This window comes from Oncorhynchus masou, unplaced genomic scaffold (assembly GCF_036934945.1).
Source record: "Oncorhynchus masou masou isolate Uvic2021 unplaced genomic scaffold, UVic_Omas_1.1 unplaced_scaffold_1469, whole genome shotgun sequence".
Taxonomy (NCBI): Eukaryota; Metazoa; Chordata; class Actinopteri; order Salmoniformes; family Salmonidae; genus Oncorhynchus; species Oncorhynchus masou.
Genome location: NW_027004680.1, coordinates 32501 through 51788, shown reverse-complemented (window position 1 = coordinate 51788; position 19288 = coordinate 32501). Strand labels below are relative to the sequence as shown.

The 19288-nt window shown below is 46.8% G+C and overlaps 1 protein-coding gene and 1 pseudogene across 1 annotated transcript in view; one reads left to right on the top strand and one right to left on the bottom strand.

Annotated features, from left to right (window-relative positions):
* Positions 1-1193, bottom strand: part of LOC135530955 (uncharacterized) — a 97083-nt gene extending 95890 nt beyond the window's left edge. The window contains exon 1 of the mRNA XM_064959125.1: positions 784-1193. Coding sequence (XP_064815197.1) covers positions 784-1081 — 298 coding nt within the window. The 5' untranslated portion in view covers positions 1082-1193. The remainder of the gene's footprint in view (positions 1-783) is intronic.
* A 1888-nt stretch (positions 1194-3081) lies between these two features.
* LOC135530957 (sister chromatid cohesion protein PDS5 homolog A-like) overlaps positions 3082-19288 on the top strand; it is a 48694-nt pseudogene continuing 32487 nt past the window's right edge.

Here is a 19288-nt window from a genome sequence, read left to right as displayed (position 1 = left end):
GTTGAACTGCAGTCCCAATATGTACTGTTGAACTACAGTCCCAATATGTACTGTTGAACTACAGTCCCAATATGTACTGTTGAACTACAGTCCCAATATGTACTGGTGAACTACAGTCCCAATATGTACTGTTGAACTACAGTCCCAATATGTACTGGTGAACTACAGTCCCAATATGTACTGTTGAACTACAGTCTCAATATGTACTGTTGAACTACAGTCTCAATATGTACTGTTGAACTACAGTCTCAATATGTACTGTAGTCCCAATATGTACTGTTGAACTACAGTCCCAATATGTACTGTAGTCCCAATATGTACTGTTGAACTACAGTAACCTCATGACACCAGGGAATTATGCAACAACATGATCACACAGTCAGCACACATGCCATTGAAATACACACTAACGCGGAGTTATCCTATTCACAAAATAGGAAAGTAAATTGTTAGCCTGGATGCTTTTTTTTTGACTGTAGTTATTCATCTTATGTAAAAAATAAAAAAAACATGTTGTGGTTTAGATTGAGTGTCGGGTGTAAGTGGAGGAGCAGGGATGTGCGAGAGGGGTGACGTCACATAACGTCTGACATAACGTTGATCAACATAATCAACCATATGATCAATATGGGATGTATCGGTAAAAGGGACCAGCATTGCTGTTGCAACAACGCACCCAACCAATCACGTTAGGTACATACTTAATATCGATCACGATAACTAAAAACTTTGTCACAACTATCTACGTTCAACTTGCCACATTGTCAGTCAAGAGTCATTTACCTTTGAAGTCACACTCGGCCAACACAATGTAAAGAACTTCCGGATCCAGGTGGCAAAACATCTCCTTCATGGTCCTCACGATCTCGTCCTTGTCCTGAGAAGTAGCCGAGATGCCTCCTGAGTTTGTCGAAACGAGCATATTAGTACTACCGTAGTCGTGAGAGTTAGTCCCGGTGTTGAATTCACTTCTCGACAGCGGCGCGCCGTCACTCGTTCCCGGTATTCGGTAGTTGTTGTTGTCGTTTGACAACCCGGGTACTCTGGCCGGGCTTTGGCCGTTTTTCTTTTTCCTTGGCATTCTCGGTGTGCTAATGTTTAAAAACAGTTGTCTTAGGGAAGTATCTCACTAGCGTGGTGTTGTGCCCATGTTAAAAACAACGGAAGAAGCTGGTTTGAGGAAGCTGGGCTGAAACAACAGCAGCGCACCAAGCGGCTGGGTTGGTCAACTACAGTTCATCCTGGATAGATATAAGACCAAGCTGAAAAGCTGCCAAATCAACTTTTGTAGTTCCCAAATAGATGTTGTCGTTAGGTTGTTGTTCATTTAAATCCATTTCAATTCAAGGGGCTTTATTGACATGGGAAACATATGTTAAACATTGCCAAAAGTAAGTGAGGTAGATAATATACAAAAGTGAAATAAACAATAAAAACTAACAGTAAACATCACACTCACAGAAGTTCCAAAAGAATAAAGACATTTAAAATGTCATATTACATATATATATACAGTGTTGTAACAATGTATAAATGGTTGAAGTACAAAAGGGAAAATAAATAAGCATAAATATCAGTTGCATTTACAATGGTGTTAAATACTTCTCTTTTACATTTATTAATATCTGCAACTTTGGTACACTGGCATAATATAGGTGCTTTGTCTGCTATTCTAATTTATTTGGTACAGTATTGAAAACTCCTTCCAAACCTCATAAATTATATTCCGGCCATGCACAAACCAAGAATCAATTTTCCCCTCCCCCCACAACTTCAACCCCTATCCATTCAGGGAACTTCTAAATACTGACCTGGGATCAGCATCTCTTGTCGGGTTTTTATGTTCCTGCATCAAAAAAAAGAAGGGGGAAGTTGGAGTTTGGTTTTACCGAGTCCCGCTTGATGAGGTGTGTTGCAGTACCCCGGTCAGACCGAGGACGGCGCCGTCCACCCAGCGTCCACAGAGGGGACATTCAAACTGCTGAGACTGGCTGCTGAGACTGGAGACACGGAGCTTTGTGCCGAAACTAAAAACACACACAACCTCATGAATTAAAACCGCTCATTGGTGAGGTAAATATGATACAGGAATTACATGTTGGGTTTATTTTTGGTGGACCGCGGCTACTGTTTGCAGATATTTTTGGCTCATAGTTGTATGTGTACAAAAAGCTTTCTTTTGTGATAATTGTGATGTTGGAGAGGGAGGGCGACGATTGCATTTTTTACAACCAAGAGAAGTAAGCGCCACTGTAAGGAAACGATGTGAAGAGAGAGACAGAGACAGAGAGAGCTTGAAGTTGAAACAAACATAACGAAGTTGATTTATCTTTATTTTCCTGGACAAATAAAGTTGTTTTTTACTTCTAAACGCTAAACATGATAGGAAGTCGTTCGCAGAAAGAGGTCTTGAGAATAACTATTCGTGAATTTAATAACTATTCGTGAATTTAATTTCTGTCTCTTTTGGTAACAACAGTGATGTGCAAATGTGATGGTGTTCTCTGTGAGTAGTTTGAGGCCTAGGCTAACAATGCTAACGATGCTAACAACGCTAACATTGCTAAACATGCTAGTTGGTTAGCTTAGCTTAGCATACACAGTGCGGGTCTTGTGAACCAACTACTATAGCTAGCTAGCTAGCATCGCAGCTCATCCTGCAATAGTAGTATTTTTATTTTTTATAGATATTAATTTGATTTTGTCGGACTCGTTCAACATACACACAGGTGTAATGGTATATATATTGTATTTGAAAACGCTAACCAAACAGGTGGCTACAAAACATTTAACGTTAATCTTTATGTAAGAACATGCGATTTGCAGAGCGGATATCGCGCTGGTTAGCTAACATGCTAACTAGCACAGCCAGGATTTTTTTATTTTTAATTATACAAAAAAACAACTTCATTCAGGGAGACATTTCCCCCTAGACGACTGACGCGTGCCTATGCCCCTCGCAGTCTATCGCATAAATAATAATCAGAAGCACAAAACAGTGTTTTAAAACGATATTTTTTGAGAAGTGCGGTAAAAATGGTTGTGTTGATTTGTGTTTTGTTTTCTGGCCTATAGAGGCCAGTAGAGGACTGTGTGGATTAAAACGACGACAAGCATGGAGTTCCCGCAGCAGCAGAAACCGGCGGGGGACAGCAAGATCACCTACCCGCCTGGAGTGAAGGAAATCACGGAGAAGATAAGCAACGATGAGGTGGTGAAACGGCTGAAGGTTAGTCGGTTAAAACCAACCCCCCCCCATGGCCATCTGTCAAGACTGACTGAGCTAAGATGTGTTCAGGTGGTTTGCAGAGACCTAGTGAGCTTGGGGAGGGGGTTCTCACTGTAAACATACTGTAGCTATCTCTTCAGACTCACTACATCAATGTCCAGAACACTGGCCGATTACCAATAACGCCGAAACTCTCTAAACATGAAAGACACCTGTCGTGCACTAGTATAGGCAGGGAGAGAGAGACTGAGATGGAGGTAAAAGCAAACAGCTTTTTCAGAGACAGTAGCTATCTATGGTCAGAGGATTTTTAAAATTTTTCTTCCAATAAAGTTGCTACTCTGCTGGGAAGCCAGAGGTGTTATAGGTGACGTTGTCATGGTACCGCACCACGGTCATAGATCTAGAACACCGTGACGCAGGCGTTCTTTATGATGTCGTTGTGTATGACGTCATGCACTAGTGGGAGGTCTGCCTTGTGTACCTGAGGTATGATGTCATGAATAGAAGGGGTGGGGGGACCAACCACCTCTATGGAAACCTCTCTGTGATGCTGTTGCTGTTTTTTGTTCTGCGGAGGATAGACAGGCAGGCACGCAGAGGGCCGACAGACAGACAGGCACGCAGAGGGCCGACAGACAGACAGGCACGCAGAGGGCCGACAGACAGGCAGGCAGGCAGGCACGCAGAGGGCCGACAGACAGGCAGGCACGCAGAGGGCCGACAGACAGGCAGGCAGGCACGCAGAGGGCCGGCAGGCAGGCAGGCGCGCAGAGGGCCGGCAGGCAGGCCTGCCTGTCTGTCGGCCCTCTGCGTGCCTGCCTGTCTGTCCTCCGCAGAACAAAAAACAGCAACAGCATCACAGAGAGGTTTCCATAGAGGTGGTTGGTCCCCCCACCCCTTCTATTCATGACATCATACCTCAGGTACACAAGGCAGACCCAAGACAACAACGCGCACGCAGAGGGCCGACAGGCAGGCAGGCAGGCACGCACGCAGAGGGCCGGCAGGCGGGCGGGCAGGCGCGCAGAGGGCCGGCAGGCGGGCGGGCAGGCGCGCAGAGGGCCGGCAGGCGGGCGGGCAGGCGCGCAGAGGGCCGGCAGGCGGGCGGGCAGGCGCGCAGAGGGCCGGCAGGCGGGCGGGCAGGCGCGCAGAGGGCCGGCAGGCGGGCGGGCAGGCGCGCAGAGGGCCGGCAGGCGGGGCGGGCAGGCGCGCAGAGGGCCGGCAGGCGGGCGGGCAGGCGCGCAGAGGGCCGGCAGGCGGGCGGGCAGGCGCGCAGAGGGCCGGCAGGCGGGCGGGCAGGCGCGCAGAGGGCCGGCAGGCGGGCGGGCAGGCGCGCAGAGGGCCGGCAGGCGGGCGGGCAGGCGCGCAGAGGGCCGGCAGGCGGGCGGGCAGGCGCGCAGAGGGCCGGCAGGCGGGGCGGGCAGGCGCGCAGAGGGCCGGCAGGCGGGCGGGCAGGCGCGCAGAGGGCCGGCAGGCGGGCGGGCAGGCGCGCAGAGGGCCGGCAGGCGGGCGGGCAGGCGCGCGGAGGGCCGGCAGGCGGGCGGGCAGGCGCGCGGAGGGCCGGCAGGCGGGCGGCAGGCGCGCGGAGGGCCGGCAGGCGGGCGGGCAGGCGCGCGGAGGGCCGGCAGGCGGGCGGGCAGGCGCGCGGAGGGCCGGCAGGCGGGCGGGCAGGCGCGCGGAGGGCCGGCAGGCGGGCGGGCAGGCGCGCGGAGGGCCGGCAGGCGGGCGGGCAGGCGCGCGGAGGGCCGGCAGGCGGGCGGGCAGGCGCGCGGAGGGCCGGCAGGCGGGCGGGCAGGCGCGCGGAGGGCCGGCAGGCGGCGGGCAGGCGCGCGGAGGGCCGGCAGGCGGGCGGGCAGGCGCGCGGAGGGCCGGCAGGCGGGCGGGCAGGCGCGCGGAGGGCCGGCAGGCGGGCAGGCGCGCGGAGGGCCGGCAGGCGGGCGGGCGTGCGGAGGGCCGACAGGCAGGCGGGGCGGGCGCGCGCGCGGAGGGCCGACAGACAGACAGGCAGGAACGCGGTGGGCCGACAGGCAGGCAGGCGCGCGGAGGGCAGACAGACAGGCAGGCAGGCAGGCACGCGGAGGGCCGACAGACAGACAGGCACGCACGCGGAGGGCCGACAGACAGACAGACAGGCACGCGGAGGGCCGACAGACAGACAGACAGACAGACAGGCAGGCAGGCGCGCGGACGGCCGACAGACAGGCAGTTTAAAAATGCTTCTACCCTGACTTGGGCAGAAGCTCATCAGAACTGAGTCCCGGCACCTCACATTTACATTTACATTTAAGTCGTTTAGCAGACGCTCTTATCCAGAGCGACTTACACATGTTCTGCTGCTTGAGTTCCTGTCCCTCGTATACAATATTAGCTCCAAAGTGGAGGTCCTGCAACTAAATATAAACTCAACTGGGCCAGCACCTAAACATCAACAGAACCTATTTCAGTCCAAATCCAAGCACTGAGCTCAACTATAGTAACTCCCTTACACCGAGCTGTGTCTGTGTAAGGGAGCCGTTTGGACAGTCTTAGTGACAGTTGTGGCCGCTTCGCGTGATGTATTGTCGTCTCTACCTTCTTTGTGCTGTTGTCTGGGCCCAATAATGTTTGTACCCTGTGTTGTGTTGCTACCATGTTGTTGTCATGTGTTGCTACCTTGTTGTTGTCATGTGTTGCTACCATGTTGTTGTCATGTGTTGCTACCATGTTGTTGTCATGTGTTGCTACCATGTTGTTGTCAAGCTGTGTTGCTACCATGTTGTCAAGCTGTGTTGCTACCATGTTGTGTTGCCACCGTGTTGATGTCATGTTGTGTTGCTACCATGTTGTTGTCATGTGTTGCTGCCTTGCTATGTTGTTGTTTTCAGTCTCTCTTTATGTAATGTTGTGTTGTCTTCGGTCTCTTTATGTAATGTTGTTGTATTCGGTCTCTTTATGTAATGTTGTGTTGTCTTCGGTCTCTTTATGTAATGTTGTTGTATTCGGTCTCTTTATGTAATGTTGTGTTGTTGTTGTCTTCGGTCTCTTTATGTGGTGTTGTGTTGTTGTCTTCGGTCTCTTTATGTAATGTTGTGTTGTTGTTGTCTTCGGTCTCTTTATGTAATGTTGTTGTCTTCAGTCTCTCTTTATGTAATGTTGTGTTGTTGTCTTCGGTCTTTATGTAATGTTTTGTTGTTGTCTTGGGTCTCTTTATGTAATGTTGTGTTGTTGTCTTCGGTCTCTTTATGTAATGTTGTCTTCGGTCTCTTTATGTAATGTTGTGTTGTTGTCTTGGGTCTCTTTATGTAATGTTGTGTTGTTGTCTTGGGTCTCTTTATGTAATGTTGTGTTGTTGTCTTCGGTCTCTTTATGTAATGTTGTGTTGTCTTCGGTCTCTTTATGTAATGTTGTGTTGTTGTTGTCTTCGGTCTCTTTATGTAATGTTGTGTTGTCTTCGGTCTCTTTATGTAATGTTGTCTTCGGTCTCTTTATGTAATGTTGTGTTTTTGTCTTGGGTCTCTTTATGTAATGTTGTGTTGTTGTCTTGGGTCTCTTTATGTAATGTTGTGTTGTTGTCTTGGGTCTCTTTATGTAATGTTGTTGTCTTGGGTCTCTTTATGTAATGTTGTGTTGTCTTCGGTCTCTTTATGTAATGTTGTGTTTTTGTCTTGGGTCTCTTTATGTAATGTTGTGTTGTTGTCTTGGGTCTCTTTATGTAATTTTGTGTTGTCTTCGGTCTCTTTGTGTTGTTGTTGTCTTCGGTCTCTTTGTGTTGTTGTTGTTGTCTTCGGTCTCTTTGTGTTGTTGTTGTCTTCGGTCTCTTTGTGTTGTTGTTGTTGTCTTCGGTCTCTTTGTGTTGTTGTTGTTGTCTTCGGTCTCTTTGTTGTTGTTGTTGTCTTCGGTCTCTTTGTGTTGTTGTTGGTGTCTTCGGTCTCTTTATGTAATGTTGTGTTGTTGGTGTCTTCGGTCTCTTTATGTAATGTTGTGTTGTTGGTGTCTTCGGTCTCTTTATGTAATGTTGTGTTGTTGTCTTCGGTCTCTTTATGTAATGTTGTGTTGTTGTCTTCGGTCTCTTTATGTAATTTTGTGTTGTCTTCGGTCTCTTTGTGTTGTTGTTGTCTTCGGTCTCTTTGTGTTGTTGTTGTTGTCTTCGGTCTCTTTGTGTTGTTGTTGTTGTCTTCGGTCTCTTTGTGTTGTTGTTGTTGTCTTCGGTCTCTTTGTGTTGTTGTTGTTGTCTTCGGTCTCTTTGTGTTGTTGTTGTTGTCTTCGGTCTCTTTGTGTTGTTGTTGTTGTCTTCGGTCTCTTTGTGTTGTTGTTGTTGTCTTCGGTCTCTTTGTGTTGTTGTCGTCTTCGGTCTCTGTGTTGTTGTCGTCTTCGGTCTCTGTTGTTGTCGTCTTCGGTCTCTTTATGTAGTGTTGTTGTCTTCGGTCTCTTTATGTAGTGTTGTTGTTGTCTTCGGTCTCTTTGTGTTGTTGGCGTCTTCGGTCTCTTTATGTAGTGTTGTTGTTGTCTTCGGTCTCTTTGTGTTGTTGTTGTCTTCGGTCTCTTTATGTAGTGTTGTTGTTGTCTTCGGTCTCTTTGTGTTGTTGTTGTCTTCGGTCTCTTTATGTAGTGTTGTTGTTGTCTTCGGTCTCTTTGTGTTGTTGTCGTCTTCGGTCTCTTTGTGTTGTTGTCGTCTTCGGTCTCTTTGTGTTGTTGTCGCCTTCGGTCTCTTTGTGTTGTTGTCGCCTTCGGTCTCTTTGTGTTGTTGTCGCCTTCGGTCTCTTTGTGTTGTTGTCGCCTTCGGTCTCTTTGTGTTGTTGTCGCCTTCGGTCTCTTTGTGTTGTTGTTGTCGCCTTCGGTCTCTTTATGTAATGTTGTTGTTGTCGCCTTCGGTCTCTTTGTGTTGTTGTTGTTGTCTTCGGTCTCTTTATGTAATGTTGTTGTTGTCTTCGGTCTCTTTATGTAATGTTGTGTTGTCTTCGGTCTCTTTATGTAATGTTGTTGTTGTCTTCGGTCTCTTTATGTAATGTTGTGTTGTCTTCGGTCTCTTTATGTAATGTTGTGTTGTCTTCGGTCTCTTTATGTAATGTTGTGTTGTTGGTGTCTTCGGTCTCTTTATGTAATGTTGTGTTGTTGGTGTCTTCGGTCTCTTTATGTAATGTTGTTGTCGTCTTCGGTCTCTTTATGTAATGTTGTGGTGTCTCTTGCTGTGATGTATGTTTTTTGTCCTATATTTATATTTTATTTTTAATGTTTAATCCCAGCCCCCATCTCCACAAGGAGCACTTTTGGTAAGCCATCATTCTAAATAAGAATTTGTTCTTAAATGCCTCGTTAAATGAAAATAGATAATATCCTGTTTTGTAGAAGAATAGATACATAGAGCACGAGAACAGCCGTCCATGACGAGCGATGCCAGGTCATCTACAATGTTCAAGCCCCGTCCTGTCACTATGGCAACCGGACTGTGAACCAGGTACTGCACACACGCACAGCTGCAGCCTCTTCTTCCTGGGTCTAGGTCAAATAGCACCCTATTCCCTATATAGTACACTACTATAGACCCTATTCCCTATATAGTGGTACTACTATAGACCAGAGCCCTATTCCCTATATAGTACACTACTATAGACCAGAGCCCTATTCCCTATATAGTGGTACTACTATAGACCAGAGCCCTATTCCCTATATAGTGGTACTACTATAGACCAGAGCCCTATTCCCTATATAGTGGTACTACTGTAGACCAGAGCCCTATTCCCTATATAGTACACTACTTTAGACCAGAGCCCTATTCCCTATATCGGCAGGGTATGGGTTCTGACTATATAAAAACACAGCTAGCTAGCGCTGGGTATGGGTTCTGACTATATATTAACCCAGTTGGCCAGCGAGTTAGTGCTGGGTATGGGTTCTGACTATATAAAAACACTGCTAGCTAGCTAGTTAGCGCTGGGTATGGGTTCTGACTATATAAAAAACAGCTAGCTAGCTAGTTAGCGCTGGGTATGGGTTCTGACTATATAAAAACAGCTAGCTAGCTAGTTAGCGCTGGGTATGGGTTCTGACTATATATTAACCCAGTTGGCCAGCTAGTTAGCGCTGGGTATGGGTTCTGACAATATAAAAACACAGCTAGCTAGTTAGCGCTGGGTATGGGTTCTGACTATATAAAAACACAGCTAGCTAGTTAGCGCTGGGTATGGGTTCTGACTATATAAAAACACAGCTAGCTAGTTAGCGCTGGGTATGGGTTCTGACTATATAAAAACACAGCTAGCTAGTTAGCGCTGGGTATGGGTTCTGACAATATTCCTACCAGCCTAGACCTCAACATGCACGGTCAGCTTTGTCATGTGGATCGCCATTTCAGTCTGTTTGTCCAATGAGCTGACTCCTAGACCCAGTGATGGCTTCTGATTGGGCCTCCTACAAAGACCCAGTGATGGCTTCTGATTGGGCCTCCTACAAAGACCTAGTGATGGCTTCTGATTGGGCCTCCTACAAAGTGCCTTGATTCTAAAGTCAGAGAGAGGATGGGAGGGAAGTGTCTAGCTGTGTGGAGGTTGATGGGAGTAGAAGTGTCTGGCTGTGTGGAGGGAAGTGTCTGGCTGTGTGGAGGGAAGTGTCTGGCTGTGTGGAGGTTGATGGGAGTAGAAGTGTCTGGCTGTGTGGAGGGAAGTGTCTGGCTGTGTGGAGGGGAGTGTCTGGCTGTGTGGAGGGGAGTGTCTGGCTGTGTGGAGGGAAGTGTCTGGCTGTGTGGAGGGGAGTGTCTGGCTGTGTGGAGGGGAGTGTCTGGCTGTGTGGAGGGGAGTGTCTGGCTGTGTGGAGGGAAGTGTCTGGCTGTGTGGAGGGAAGTGTCTAGCTGTGTGGAGGTTGATGGGAGTAGAAGTGTCTGGCTGTGTGGAGATGACCAGGGATGTTCTCTGTTTAGTGAGTCCTCCAGATCAGAGGCAGTAGGGATGACCAGGGATGTTCTCTGTTTAGTGAGTCCTCCAGATCAGAGGCAGTAGGGATGACCAGGGATGTTCTCTGTTTAGTGAGTCCTCCAGATCAGAGGCAGTAGGGATGACCAGGGATGTTCTCTGTTTAGTGAGTCCTCCAGATCAGAGACAGTAGGGATGACCAGGGATGTTCTCTGTTTAGTGAGTCCTCCAGATCAGAGGCAGTAGGGATGACCAGGGATGTTCTCTGTTTAGTGAGTCCTCCAGATCAGAGGCAGTAGGGATGTCCAGGGATGTTCTCTGTTTAGTGAGTCCTCCAGATCAGAGGCAGTAGGGATGACCAGGGATGTTCTCTGTTTAGTGAGTCCTCCAGATCAGAGGCAGTAGGGATGTCCAGGGATGTTCTCTGTTTAGTGAGTCCTCCAGATCAGAGGCAGTAGGGATGACCAGGGATGTTCTCTGTTTAGTGAGTCCTCCAGATCAAGAGGCAGTAGGGAAGACCAGGGATGTTCTCTGTTTAGTGAGTCCACCAGATCAGAGGCAGTAGGGATGACCAGGGATGTTCTCTGTTTAGTGAGTCCTCCAGATCAGAGGCAGTAGGGATGACCAGGGATGTTCTCTGTTTAGTGAGCCCTCCAGATCAGAGGCAGTAGGGATGACCAGGGATGTTCTCTGTTTAGTGAGTCCTCCAGATCAGAGGCAGTAGGGATGACCAGGGATGTTCTCTGTTTAAGTGAGTCCACCAGATCTGAGGCAGTAGGGATGACCAGGGATGTTCTCTGTTTAGTGAGTCCTCCAGATCAGAGGCAGTAGGGATGACCAGGGATGTTCTCTGTTTAGTGAGTCCTCCAGATCAGAGGCAGTAGGGATGACCAGGGATGTTCTCTGTTTAGTGAGTCCTCCAGATCAGAGGCAGTAGGGATGACCAGGGATGTTCTCTGTTTAGTGAGTCCTCCAGATCAGAGGCAGTAGGGATGACCAGGGATGTTCTCTGTTTAGTGAGTCCTCCAGATCAGAGGCAGTAGGGATGACCAGGGATGTTCTCTGTTTAGTGAGTCCTCCAGGTCAGAGGCAGTAGGGATGACCAGGGATGTTCTCTGTTTAGTGAGTCCTCCAGATCAGAGGCAGTAGGGATGACCAGGTGAATTTCACAGTCCTGCTAAGCATTCAAAATGTAACAAGTACTTTAGGTTATCAGAGAAAATGTAGGAAGTAAAATGATTTTCTTTAGAAATGTAATGAAGTAAAAGTTGTCAAATTTAAGTCTTAAAGTACAGATAACCCCCCCAAAAAACTACTTAAGTAGTACTTTAAAGTATTTTAATTTATATTGAAGTACTTTTCCACCATTTGCTTTATATTGTTAAAAGAATGCAGGTACTTCATATTACCATTGGAGAAGGGACGCCTTGTGTTTCTCTGTTATGAAATAGAGCTGTTCAACTGTGGTAGCCCTGTTAAACTGTGGTAGCCCTGTGGTACTGTGGTAGCCCTGTGGTAGCCCTGTTAAACTGTGGTAGCCCTGTTAAACTGTGGTAGCCCTGTTAAACTGTGGTAGCCCTGTGGTACTGTGGTAGCCCTGTTAAACTGTGGTAGCCCTGTGGTACTGTGGTAGCCCTGTGGTACTGTGGTAGCCCTGTGGTACTGTGGTAGCCCTGTGGTACTGTGGTAGCCCTGTGGTACTGTGGTAGCCCTGTTAAACTGTGGTAGCCCTGTTAAACTGTGGTAGCCCTGTGGTACAGTGGTAGCCCTGTGGTACTGTGGTAGCCCTGTTAAACTGTGGTAGCCCTGTGGTACTGTGGTAGCCCTGTGGTACTGTGGTAGCCCTGTGGTACTGTGGTAGCCCTGTGGTAGCCCTGTTAAACTGTGGTAGCCCTGTTAAACTGTGGTAGCCCTGTTAAACTGTGGTAGCCCTGTGGTACTGTGGTAGCCTTGTTAAACTGTGGTAGCCCTGTGGTACTGTGGTAGCCCTGTTAAACTGTGGTAGCCCTGTGGTACTGTGGTAGCCCTGTGGTACTGTGGTAGCCCTGTTAAACTGTGGTAGCCCTGTGGTACTGTGGTAGCCCTGTGGTACTGTGGTAGCCCTGTGGTAGCCCTGTTAAACTGTGGTAGCCCTGTGGTACTGTGCTAGCCCTGTGGTACTGTGGTAGCCCTGTGGTACTGTGCTAGCCCTGTGGTACTGTGGTAGCCCTGTTAAACTGTGGTAGCCCTGTGGTAGCCCTGTGGTACTGTGGTAGCCCTGTTAAACTGTGGTAGCCCTGTGGTACTGTGGTAGCCCTGTGGTACTGTGGTAGCCCTGTGGTACTGTGGTAGCCCTGTGGTAGCCCTGTGGTACTGTGGTAGCCCTGTGGTACTGTGGTAGCCCTGTGGTACTGTGGTAGCCCCGTTAAACTGTGGTAGCCCTGTGGTAGCCCTGTGGTAGCCCTGTGGTACTGTGGTAGCCCTGTTAAACTGTGGTAGCCCCGTTAAACTGTGGTCCTGTGGTAGCCCTGTGGTAGCCCTGTGGTACTGTGGTAGCCCTGTGGTACTGTGGTAGCCCTGTGGTAGCCCTGTGGTAGCCCTGTGGTACTGTGGTAGCCCTGTGGTACTGTGGTAGCCCTGTTAAACTGTGGTAGCCCTGTGGTACTGTGGTAGCCCTGTGGTACTGTGGTAGCCCTGTGGTAGCCCTGTGGTAGCCCTGTGGTAGCCCTGTGGTACTGTGGTAGCCCTGTGGTAGCCCGGCTGCTACATAGGACCTGTTATCATGTGTAACACAGGATTTCACAGCCTCCGGAGGCCGTTCGGGAGTCCTGATTGTTCGGGGCGATTGAGCCAGAGAGCGACAGAGAGAGGGCAGAGAGAGGCAGAGAGGGGGTTCTAGAGGCAGGAGAGACAGAGAGACAGAGGCAGAGGCTAGGCTCATTCTCCTGTCTGTGTTTCAGCACCCATCCCCCCCTCCACTCCTGTCTGCAGCTTGGTTACTGCTGCTCTGTGCCTTGGAGAAACACGGAGGTAGAAGTGGTGTCTGCAGGGTCCTAGTGCTAGGGGCGTTCTGCTGGGTCCTAGTGCTAGGGGCGTTCTGCTGGGTCCTAGTGCTAGGGGCGTTCTGCTGGGTCCTAGTGCTAGGGGCGTTCTGCTGGGTCCTAGTGCTAGGGGCGTTCTGCTGGGTCCTAGTGCTAGGGGCGTTCTGCTGGGTCCTAGTGCTAGGGCGTTCTGCTGGGTCCTAGTGCTAGGGGCGTTCTGCTGGGTCCTAGTGCTAGGGGCGTTCTGCTGGGTCCTAGTGCTAGGGGCGTTCTGCTGGGTCCTAGTGCTAGGGGCGTTCTGCTGGGTCCTAGTGCTAGGGGCGTTCTGCTGGGTCCTAGTGCTAGGGGCGTTCTGCTGGGTCCTAGTGCTAGGGGGCGTTCTGCTGGGTCCTAGTGCTAGGGGTGTTCTGCTGGGTCCTAGTGCTAGGGGCGTTCTGCTGGGTCCTAGTGCTAGGGGCGTTCTGCTGGGTCCTAGTGCTAGGGGCGTTCTGCTGGGTCCTAGTGCTAGGGGGCGTTCTGCTGGGTGCTAGTGCTAGGGGCGTTCTTTGAGTGGAGTTGAGTCTCTGTTGACCGGGAGAGAGAATGAGAGTTTACAACTCGTAAAGTGATTGATGTTATGTTTCATCTAGTTCTATTCTAATCATACATTAGTACTGGGAGCTGGTTTTATTCCAGTTGTACATTAGTACTGGGAGCTGGTTTTATTCCAGTTGTACATTAGTAATGGGAGCTGATTTTTATTCCAGTTGTACATTAGTACTGGGAGCTGGTTTTATTCCAGTTGTACATTAGTACTGGGAGCTGGTTTTATTCCAGTTGTACATTAGTACTGGGAGCTGGTTTTATTCCACTTGTACATTAGTAATGGGAGCTGGTTTTATTCCACTTGTACATTAGTAATGGGAGCTGGTTTTATTCCACTTGTACATTAGTAATGGGAGCTGGTTTTATTCCACTGGTACATCAGTAATGGGAGCTGGTTTTGTTCCACTTGTACATTAGTAATGGGAGCTGGTTTTATTCCAGTTGACCTATATGGACCAGACCTTAACCAATCATCTCTCTCTGTAGATGGTAGTGAAGGACCAGACCTTAACCAATCATCTCTCTCTCTAGATGGTAGTGAAGGACCAGACCTTAACCAATCATCTCTCTCTAGATGGTAGTGAAAACCGACATGGACCAGACCTTAACCAATCATCTCTCTCTGTAGATGGTAGTGAAAGACCAGACCTTAACCAATCATCTCTCTCTGTAGATGGTGGTGAAGACCGACATGGACCAGACCTTAACCAATCATCTCTCTCTCTAGATGGTAGTGAAGGACCAGACCTTAACCAATCATCTCTCTCTAGATGGTAGTGAAAACCGACATGGACCAGACCTTAACCAATCATCTCTATCTGTAGATGGTAGTGAAGGACCAGACCTTAACCAATCATCTCTCTCTGTAGATGGTAGTGAAAGACCAGACCTTAACCAATCATCTCTCTGTAGATGGTAGTGAAGACCGACATGGACCAGACCTTAACCAATCATCTCTCTCTAGATGGTAGTGAAGACCGACATGGACCAGACCTTAACCAATCATCTCTCTCTGTAGATGGTAGTGAAGGACCAGACCTTAACCAATCATCTCTATCTCTAGATGGTAGTGAAGGACCAGACCTTAACCAATCATCTCTATCTCTAGATGGTAGTGAAGGACCAGACCTTAACCAATCATCTCTCTCTGTAGATGGTAGTGAAGACCGACATGGACCAGACCTTAACCAATCATCTCTATCTCTAGATGGTAGTGAAGGACCAGACCTTAACCAATCATCTCTCTCTAGATGGTAGTGAAAGACCAGACCTTAACCAATCATCTCTCTCTGTAGATGGTAGTGAAGGACCAGACCTTAACCAATCACCTCTCTCTCTGTAGATGGTAGTGAAGGACCAGACCGTAACCAATCATCTCTCTCTGTAGATGGTAGTGAAGTACCAGACCTTAACCAATCATCTCTCTGTAGATGGTAGTGAAGGACCAGACCTTAACCAATCATCTCTCTCTGTAGATGGAAGTGAAAGACCAGACCTTAACCAATCATCTCTCTCTGTAGATGGTAGTGAAAGACCAGACCTTAACCAATCATCTCTCTCTGTAGATGGTAGTGAAGGACCAGACCTTAACCAATCATCTCTCTCTGTAGATGGTAGTGAAGGAACAGACCTTAACCAATCATCTCTCTCTCTGTAGATGGTAGTGAAGGAACAGACCTTAACCAATCATCTCTCTCTCTAGATGGTAGTGAAGGACCAGACCTTAACCAATCATCTCTCTCTTTAGATGGTAGTGAAGGACCAGACCTTAACCAATCATCTCTCTCTAGATGGTAGTGAAGGACCAGACCTTAACCAATCATCTCTCTCTGTAGATGGTAGTGAAGACCGACATGGACCAGACCTTAACCAATCATCTCTCTCTAGATGGTAGTGAAGACCGACATGGACCAGACCTGAATCATCTCTCTTGGTAGTGAAGGACCAGACCTTAACCAATCATCTGGACTGTAGATGGTTTAGTGAAGACCATGGAAGACCCATCATCTCTCTAGAGATGGTAAAGGACCAGACCTGTAGAAAACCGACATGGACCAGACCTTAACCAATCATCTCTCTCTCTAGATGGTAGTGAAGGACCAGACCTTAACCAATCATCTCTCTCTGTAGATGGTAGTGAAGACCGACATGGACCAGACCTTAACCAATCATCTCTCTCTCTGTAGATGGTAGTGAAGGACCAGACCTTAACCAATCATCTCTCTCTGTAGATGGTAGTGAACCCGACCAGACCTTAACCAATCATCTCTCTCTAGATGGTAGTGAAGGACCAGACCTTAACCAATCATCTCTCTGTAGATGGTAGTGAAGGACCAGACCTTAACCAATCATCTCTCTCTGTAGATGGTAGTGAAGGACCAGACCTTAACCAATCATCTCTCTTAGATGGTAGTGAAAGACCAGACCTTAACCAATCATCTTTCTGTAGATGGTAGTGAAGGACCAGACCTTAACCAATCATCTCTCTCTGTAGATGGTAGTGAAGGACCAGACCTTAACCAATCATCTCTCTCTGTAGATGGTAGTGAAGGACCAGACCTTAACCAATCATCTCTCTCTGTAGATGGTAGTGGAGGACCAGACCTTAACCAATCACCTCTCTCTCTAGATGGTAGTGAAGACCTACATGGACCAGACCTTAACCAATCATCTCTCTGTAGATGGTAGTGAAGGACCAGACCTTAACCAATCATCTTTCTGTAGATGGTAGTGAAGGACCAGACCTTAACCAATCATCTTTCTGTAGATGGTAGTGAAGGACCAGACCTTAACCAATCATCTCTCTCTGTAGATGGTGGTGAAGACCTACATGGACATGGACCAGGACAGCGAGGAGGAGAAGCAGCAGTATCTGAACCTGGCTCTCCATCTGGCCTCAGAGTTCTTCTTGAGGAACCCTAACAAGGACGTGCGCCTCCTGGTGGCCTGCTGCCTGGCTGACATCTTCAGGATCTACGCCCCTGAGGCCCCTTACACCTCACACGACAAGCTGAAGGTAACTGGTCTAACCTTCATCTAACTTTCAACACAACCATAACCCCCACACGACAAGCTGAAGGTAACTGGTCTAACGTTCAACACAACCCATAACCCCATACACCCACACGACAAGCTGAAGGTAACTGGTCTAACCTTCAACACAACCCATAACCCCATACTGGACATTACCCCTTTATAAACCCATAACCCATACTGGACATTACCCCTTTATAAAACCATAACCCATACTGGACATTACCCTTTATAAAACCATAACCCATACTGGACATTACCCTTTATAAAACCATAACCCATACTGGACATTACCCTTTATAAAACCATAACCCATACTGGACATTACCCCTTTATAAAACCATAACCCTTTATAAAACCATAACCCATACTGGACATTACCCCTTTATAAAACCATAACCCATATTGGACATTACCCTTTATAAAACCATAACCCTTTATAGAACCATAACCCATACTGGATATTACCCTTTATAGAACCATAACCCATACTGGATATTACCCTTTATAAAACCATAACCCATACTGGATATTACCCTTTATAAAACCATAACCCATACTGGAAATTACCCTTTATAAAACCATACCCCATACTGGACTTTACCCTTTATAAAACCATAACCCATAATGGACATTACCCCTTTATAAAACCATAACCCATACTGGACATTACCCTTTATAAAACCATAACCCTTTATAAAACCACAACCCATACTGGACATTACCCCTTTATAAAACCATAACCCATACTGGACATTACCCTTTATAAAACCATAACCCATAGTGGACATTACCCTTTATAAAACCATAACCCATACTGGACATTACCCCTTTATAAAACCATAACCCTTTATAAAACCATAACCCATACTGGACATTACCCCTTTATAAAACCATAACCCATACTGGACATTACCCCTTTATAAAACCATAACCCATACTGGACATTACCCCTTTATAAAACCATAACCCATACTGGACATTACCCTTTATAAAACCATAACCCTTTATAAAACCATAACCCATACTGGACATTACCCTTTATAAAACCAGAACCCTTTATAAAACCATAACCCATACTGGACTTTACCCTTTATAAAACCATAACCCATATTGGACATTACCCTTTATAAAACCATAACCCTTTATAGAACCATAACCCATACTGGAAATTACCCTTTATAAAACCATAACCCATACTGGACATTACCCTTTATAAAACCATACCCCATACTAGACTTTACCCTTTATAAAACCATAACCCATAATGGACATTACACCTTTATAAAACCATAACCCATACTGGACATTACCCCTTTATAAAACCATAACCCATAATGGACATTACCCGTTTATAAAACAATAACCCATACTGGACATTACCCTTTATAAAACCATAACCCTTTATAAAACCATAACCCATACTGGACATTACTTTTTATAAAACCATAACCCTTTACTTTACCCCCTTTAAAACCATAACCCATACTGGACATTACCCCTTTATAAAACCATAACCCATACTGGACATTACCCTTTATAAAACCATAACACATACTGGACATGACCCTTTATAAAACCATAACCCATACTGGACATGACCCTTTATAAAACCATAACCCTTTATAAAACTATAACCCATACTGGGCATTACCCTTTATAAAACCATAACCCATACTGTACATTACCCTTTATAAAACCATACCCCATACTGGATATTACCCTTTATAAAACCATAACCCATATGAACATGACCCTTTATAAAACCATATCCATTTACTGGACATTACCCCTTTATAAAACCATAACCCATACTGGACATTACCCCTTTATAAAACCATAACCCATACTGGAAATTAACCCTTTATAAAACCATAACCCATACTGGACATTACCCTTTATAAAACCATAACCATTTATTAAGCCATTACCCTTTATAAAACCATATCCATTTACTGGACATTACCCCTTTATAAAACCATAACCCATACTGGACATTAACCCTTTATAAAACCATAACCCTTACTGGACATTACCCTTTATAAAACCATAACCATTTATGAAGCCATTACCCCTTTATAAAACCATAACCATTTATGAAGCCATTACCCCTTTATTAAACCATAACCCTTTATAAAACCATAACCCATACTGGACATTACCCCTTTATAAAACCATAACCCTTACTGGACATTAACCCTTTATAAAGCCATGACCCTTTATAAAACCATAACCATTTATGAAGCCATAACCCTTTATAAAACCATAACCCATACTGGACATTACCCTTTATGAAACCATAACCATTTATGGACATTACCCTTTATAAAACCATAACCCTTACTGGACATTACCCTTTATAAAACCATAACCCTTTATAAAACCATAACCCTTACTGGACATTAACCCTTTATAAAACCATAACCCTTTATAAAACCATAACCCTTACTGGACATTACCCTTTATAAAACCATAACCTTTATGAAGCCATTACCCTTTATAAAACCATAACCCTTACTGGACATTACCCCTTT